This window comes from Egretta garzetta, unplaced genomic scaffold (genome assembly GCF_000687185.1).
Source record: "Egretta garzetta isolate BGI_Z169 unplaced genomic scaffold, ASM68718v1 scaffold10, whole genome shotgun sequence".
Lineage (NCBI taxonomy): Eukaryota > Metazoa > Chordata > Aves > Pelecaniformes > Ardeidae > Egretta > Egretta garzetta.
Window position 1 is genome coordinate 869,721 of NW_009258268.1, and position 7,177 is coordinate 876,897.

General features: G+C 38.7%; 1 protein-coding gene across 3 annotated transcripts in view; it reads left to right on the top strand.

Moving 5' to 3' along the window:
* Nucleotides 1–7,177, top strand: part of ATG5 (autophagy related 5) — an 82,293-nt gene that overhangs the window by 63,188 nt on the left and 11,928 nt on the right. The window contains exon 7 of one of the 3 annotated variants that reach the window (XM_035888793.1): nucleotides 6,025–6,171. The exons of the other annotated variants lie outside the window; for them this stretch is intronic. Coding sequence (XP_035744686.1) covers nucleotides 6,025–6,104 — 80 coding nt within the window. The 3' untranslated portion in view covers nucleotides 6,105–6,171. Of the gene's footprint in view, nucleotides 1–6,024; nucleotides 6,172–7,177 lie in introns of those variants that run through there. 3 annotated transcript variants of the gene reach the window in all.

The window sequence follows — 7,177 nt, forward strand, 5'->3', positions numbered from 1 at the left end:
CTTCATCTTTTTTTGTCCTTAATCAGTTGTTGCAGATAGCATAGCAGTTTGGAACCTATTTGTCAGAATGTGTGAAGAAAAGCAGTACTTCAAATTAGAACAAGCACTAAGAAGCCAATGTAGTTCTTAAAGCTTTTGGCAACTGCATTAATTGCCTTGACTGTAAAGGATACCTTGTTCCTCTAGAACAACAAGGAGAATGGCTACCTTTATTAGTAGCAAACATGTTTAAGAATAATACCATGTTGAGAGAACCTTCAGGGAAGAAGCTCTTTTTTCACCTTACAGTACTCCTATTGCAGTACTGTACAGTACTTTCTTCTGGAAGACTAGGTTAGAACTAATCTAATATAACCCTCTCTAATTTTCAGTCTAAATGAGTATTTAGATGGCAAATGTGTTAAATCAGATATCTTCTCATTAGCCGAGTAGTTTTTCTTTTTTCTTGGTGCCTATTTAGCTGATTCACAGGCAGCAGTTGTCATTATATGGCAATAAAAATAGTAAGTCATTGTCATCACAGAAAGTGCATCACCTTGCGTTTAATATTGACGCATTTAATTTGTTTCAGTTTTTTCTTTCTTTGTTCTGATCCTCCTGTCTTGACATGAAGTTTGGGAAGGAGTGCAGTCCTACTTGTCATGTTTAATAAATACTAAAATTCTCAAACACAAACTAATCTAGTCATCACTTCCTCTGTATTGCAGCCTACTGTAATCTCTCTTTAAGGCATGTTATTTGTTTTTTAGTTATTGCAGTAATAAATTGTAATTTATCAGTTACACAGCCGTTCATAAATGAAAGAAAGACACCTCAGTCTGAAAATTTACTATGGGTAAACCTATACTGTGTATTAGTACATTTTTTTATTTACTGTATTTCCACAATTATTGCTTACTTTCATCTAAAGGCTGCGTACAACTGAAATCTAACTTGGGAGTTCTGTGGTTGTATAGATAATACTTAGCTTGCTATTCACGGACCTCCTAGAGTTATTGGGAATCTTTACTAGAAGATGCGCAACTTCATTTCAATTTTCAGTCTTTTAAAGTAAAACTTTGCAAGTTCTGCAATTTGAGCATATTAAACTGTGTTTAGTTCTCCGTTGTGATCATATCCTGTTGGGAGGGTGTGCTTGGGTTTGTTTGTACGTTTGTTTGTCCCTAGGTATTCATACTTAAAACTGAGGCAAGCTATTCATTTAGGTTTTGGGCGATATTTAATTATTTCTGATCTTGATCCCAGCATCATGGAAGAGTGGTGCTTATTTTTCAGTTCTTTTTTTCAACTTGTGTTGATCCATCTTATTTTCTTCATGTCAATGGCTCTACAGCTGTTTCCTTTCTTTTCCCTGCATCATGTTCCTTCAGTACCTCTATTCTAGTCATACATAACTTGCTGTCCTTTGTTACTCTTTTAATATCTGCTTTTACATCCTTTAAAACTGGCTCTTCTACTTGGCAATTCTACTTCTTTGACTAAGTTCACCCTAACTTGTATAACTATTTTTGTAGGTTTTCAAACCTTAACTGGTTTCCTAAGAGAAATAGATACAGATCTTCAGGGACGTAGCCATTGTCACTTCTGCTTTAGTTCTTTCTTCTTGCTTTCCATCCTTTTGTCCTGTGGTGTTCCATTATCTATATTTCTACTTCAATTTCATTGAGTTTTCCAACCATTTTTTGTACCATCGGATATAAAAATCTAAAATATGTAGATACCATGGAAACATGTCTCTCTATCAGCATTCTTCCATTTCCCAGTTTAAATCTCTTGGTTTTCGGATGACCCCCAAGAAGACTAATGTCCTGGTTACTCAGGGAAGTCCAGAATAAATTTGTCCAGTGTCCCCCTTTTTGTTCACCGTTTTACACTCCTGACATTTCCAGCCAACAGTCCAAAGTCCTAGTTTTACTTAACATAAACTGTGCATCATGTAGTTTTGAATCTAAGCTCATCACAGATGTCCTTTTTTATTTTAATATGAAACACTCATTCATGAGGACTCCGGGGTTAGAATCAGATTATTCTGATTATTCATGCTACAGCTTGTAAACTTGTCTGATCTTTTTTCCTATGCTTGTGGATGCCACTTGCACAGACAAAAGTTGATCCTTTAATTGAACAGTTCTTGTGTGGTAAAATGGAATTGTCAGCAGTAGTTCCAGTTCCAGAAAATTAAGGCGGTCTTTTGAATAACTTCTGAGTTGTTGTTATTATTTGTGAGAAGATTTAGTGTGTTATGGAGGAACAGGCTAAGATGAAGCTTGATATCATCTATGGTCTCATAGACTGCGTAGTTACAGTTTCTATGCAGGTAAGGAAGAGATGATGTTAAGACTACGTTGTTGCCTGCAAATATAGCATAAGGTGACATGGCTGATATGTTAGAACACACTACTTACGGGTATTCTTCCCCAAACTACTGGATAACAAAACTAATTACCTGTGCCTGAAGGAGACAGCACCGTGGCTATTTTTCCCTACTATCTAATAACCTCTGTCTTACTGAGATTAGGCGGATTAGGCTACCTGCTTACAGCAACTGTATCATTTATGACAGATAAATAAAATCAAGTGTTATCTATCTGTTGCTGCTAGAGAGGTCATGCTGCATTTCCACATGGTTTTATGCATCTGATGATAGGTGTTCCTGTTGCCAGTTAAGGGGCTTTTGTTTCCAGAAGTACTGATATCAGTTCTGAACTTCAGTTTATCAAATCTGAAAAAACACCCATGTGAATAATTCACAGCAATTTAAAAAAAAAATTGTTTAGTAGACATTTATGATGTTCCTGTAAAAGCACATCCTAATATTGTAAACAGTTCATTTAGAAATGGTGAGTCATTAGGAGAAGGGGATGAACACAGTATAATCTTGTATAACTACAGAGCAACAACTGCAAGAGGAAACAGTGTTGAGTTCAGCAGAATGCTTTGAAGAGGCAAAGGGTTAAAATGATAGAAAACAGAGTTGTTCTGGGGGAGGGAAAGACTGCTGTCTTCTTCCACGCCAGAAATTTAAGGCATTGTACATAATGCAAAGATAAAAATTGCATAATACAGAAGGAAACAGTTTTCTTCCACTGCTATCATGTCTAAACAATTCTGGATACAATTTCAATTTGCCAGTGTTGTTGAAGTCTTCATAAAACTTGTTTTGATTTTTGTCTCATGCTTCCTTGAAGACTCAAATGGTAAACATTTGGACATAATGACGCAAACAGTAGGCTATCAATCAATCCCAGTTTTCACAGCATTGTTGTTCATTCAGAAAAGCTGTGTGAACTGACCTCTTTCTACAGCAGTGTCATTAGTTCTTCAGAAATAAAACAAGGATCAAAAAGACTTCCAGGATTTTTCTCTTAAGACTTGCTGTACTGAATGATTTTGTAAAATTAGGGATCAACTGTTTTCAATTAACTCTCAGCTTTTTTTAATGTATATTGTATGAGAGACTACATATTAATTGTTTTTGTTCTCCCTTGGTTTTCTAAGCATTGACTTCCAGTAAATTAGTCAAACAGAAAATTGAATTTAGATTAGATTTGCTGGGTAGGCTCCTAATTTTCATGCAAGTGACGTAGTGCAGTGGGAGGTAAATGTGTGCAGTGTGAAGGTCTTTTGGATTGACATGAAATATAACTGGGCTTGCTCTGTCTGAGGTCAGAATTAGCTGGACCTGGGGTTTGCTGTGGGAGCTGCACAGGGAGGAGAGGAGCAACATGGCACCATCTCAGTCCTTGCTGCTCCGGTGGTGAGCAAACTTAGGAAGCTTTTGCTCCCCATGTCTAGCTGGTATGTCTGACTGCTTGTGCTCTCTACAGGCTGGTCTCTGCTTTTCAGTGCTGTGGAGGTACAGTGTTAAAATACTTTTCCAGGCCACCTAAATTTAGAAATATAACTAGCCTGGTTAGTTTTAGGCAGTTTATTAGCCACACTTTCATCCCACGTGGGTATGACAGTATTGTGAAGGGTTAAAGGTCTTATAGTATGCAGGCATAATAAAGGTGATTAAAAGCTCCCCAGTGATATGAATTCTAGTCCACTGTCTACTGCAAGAGTCCTCTTGCAGGTCAGAACTGAACTTCAGACCACTACTTAAGCTATTCCACCCTCCTTGTGTCCTTGACTCAGTGGTGCTCTCCGTGTTTGAGGAGGTCACGATGTACGTCTCCTTTCTGGTGTGAGTCATTATTTGTGCCTGTTAGCTTTTCCTAACCAGGCCATCTGCTTGGATTATCCTTCTGCATCTGCCTTTCATCTGTCTGCCTTCCAACTTTTTGATTTTTTTTTTTACACCCACCCACACCTACCTGCCCCAGTTGCTTTTTTTTTTTAAGTTGAAGTAGAAAGATAGTTTTTTTTCTGAGTTAAAATTGCATGCCTTTTGATGTAGTAGTTCTTGATCAAAAGGGGTGGAAGTCCAGAGGTTGGCTTGAGATTATAGAATTAATAGTCATGACTACAGAATTACTTAATATAGAATTAATTTGTCATGACTGCACAGAAAGGTGTAAATAATCCGAGAGTTAACAGTGTGGCAGCTGTGCTGTTTATATGGCTTCTTGTTAGCCATCTTCATTTCTAAACAAGCTCTTTGCACAATTAGAGGGCTTCTGTGTATGCAGAATGTTCTGGCTTGCTTGCTCTTAAAAGAAAAAACATGGTGGGGATCTGGGGCTGGTTGTGATCTTTCTGCATAGAATTTCTCAGCAAGCATGATTTGGTTTTAAGGATTGCTCCAACTTTACCTCAATCAACTATACAAGGATTATCTGTTTGGTAGCTTGTAAGCCTTCTGCCCTTTTCCTAGTGGCAAATGGCATGAAATTCAACAAGTCCAAATGTCGGACTTCGCACCTGGTTCTGGGCCCCACAATTTAAGAAGGATGTGAAGGTCCTCCAATGTGTCCAGAGGAGGGCAACAATGCTGGTGACAGGGATGGAAGGAATGTGCTGTGAGTGGCTAAGGACTTTGAGGTTGTCTAAGGTTGGAGGTTGTCTAAGGATGGTGAGGGGTGACCCCTGGGACCCAGTGATAGGACACGTGGGAATGGCTCAAAGCTGCGCCAGGGGAGGTTTAGACTGGACATTAGGAAGCATTTCTTTACCAAGAGAGTGGTCAACCCCTGGAAGAGACTTCCTAGAGAGGTGGTTGATGCCCCAAGCCTGTCAGTGTTTGAGGCATTTGGACAATGCCCTTAATAACATGCCTTAACTTTTGGCCAGCCCTGAGTTGGTCAGGCAGTTGGACTAGATGATCATTGTAGGTCCATTCCAAATGAAATAGTCTAGTCTTTCTTCTTCTATCCAGCAACTTTCTTAATATCAGAAGAGTAATGTGCTTTTTCTTTGTGACTTAGAAGTGGTTTCTGGGCATGCACACACATGCACATTCAAAAGGGTAGAATGTAGGAAGAGGTGCAGCAAATAGGGAAATAACCCTGTTTCTCGGACAAGCCTTTAGAAATTTGTTCAGCCTCAGCTATATTTGTTCTGTTGGCCACCCAATAAGTTTTATTAGTATCAGACTCTAGACTATTCTCTTTAAATTTGTCAGAAGGCCAATGACTTTATTCAGGCACAACAAATTTTTTTAAGTCTATTATTAACAGTAGTAGTATGAAATGGAGAAAGTAAAATCCTCTACTGAGCAAAATAACTTTTTCAAAATTTACCACCTTCTGTTTGGAAATCACAAGACAGCATTTCTAAAATTCTCTGCAGAAGAGAGGTGGGGTTCTTCATCCTAGAGTAGTCTGCTTTGTGGGCTGCAGTAGAGCTGCACTTCCTGGGAGCATCAGTGTCTTACCCCCCAGTCCCTGATGGAGTGTTATGGATCTGAAAATCTAAGCAGTCAAGAAAATATTGTGGAAAACTACTAGAGATTGGGCAAGCTTTCTGTCAGTAATCTGCCATGCATATGAGTTTTAGGAAAACTGCTGGAATCAAAGCTTCTTGACAAAATGTTTTGGTTGTGGTGAATTTTCAGTTTTAAAAGGAATATTTTTTGTGTTTTAGGAGGGGACCTCAGGTTCTTTATGTACTGTACGGACATTGCAGTCTGTTCCCACAGAATTTATCACTTAGACAAAAGATGAGTGAAGAGAGAGAAAAAGGAAGGAGAAATTAGAGGCACGGAGGGGTGATGTGGCTTGCACCTGGTCACACTGAGGTCAGTAACAGAGTTAAGAATTGGATTTTTTTTGAGCCCTGATCTAAATCAGTCTGTCTCATCCCAAGGCGATCAAGAGGTCATTCTGTATGACTAAGCCATCAAAAACATCACAGGAAAAAAACCCAAACCAAACTTTCTTCTAGTTTCTCATATATCCTTGCTCACAGAAACATGTACATCAGCAACAGCTAAAGTATACAAAGTATATAGACTTACAGGTTATCTTTTACAGTTAGTTTCATAGAAAATGTGAGAATCTTTTTTTCGTTAGGGGTCATCATCCTGTTAATGTTCCTATGCTGTATAATCACTGCTGCCTTTAGTGTTGTAAGTGGTCCAAGTGTAACTGGAGACTTCCGTGGCTCTACCAAAGCTTTCAGGAGACAGCAGTAAACCTCTGTGAAGACTTGCAATGTGAAGTTCTCAACCAGGACACTGCAGTGCACAACTGGATTTAGACATTGTGGTGTCAGTGTTTTTATTTATACTAGTAAACGAAAGAGGGCTAGAACATGTGTTGTTTGTGCTGTATGACTATTGACAGTTCTCTGGCATAATTTTGGTCTAGGCCAATTAATACTCTCCCAGAAAATTTTAGCAGTGTTCATGGATTAACAGTCTGGGGACTATTCTCAGTAAGCAATATGGAGGGGGGAGATAATTTATCTGAATAGGCATGAGCTGTTCTCTAGCACTTGCCCTGAGGTCTGGGGAGTGGGTTCTAGTCCATTTTGTGAGCTACATCTACATCTTTAAATTAGGTATATGGACTGTGTCTTTGAGGGGGTGGGGGGGTGCTGAGTAGAATCATTCCAGTCTTCTCTTGTAGGCTTGTTCTATTCTGTTGTAGTGCGTATAGGCATAACCTGATTTTCCCAGGAGATAAATGTCTTGGCTAAAAAGAAGAGAGCCTGCAAAACTAAAGGACATACAAAAGAAAATAATTAGGAGAAATTAGCAGCCTTACCAATAATGTAAAGCAGAGTAATCCACTAA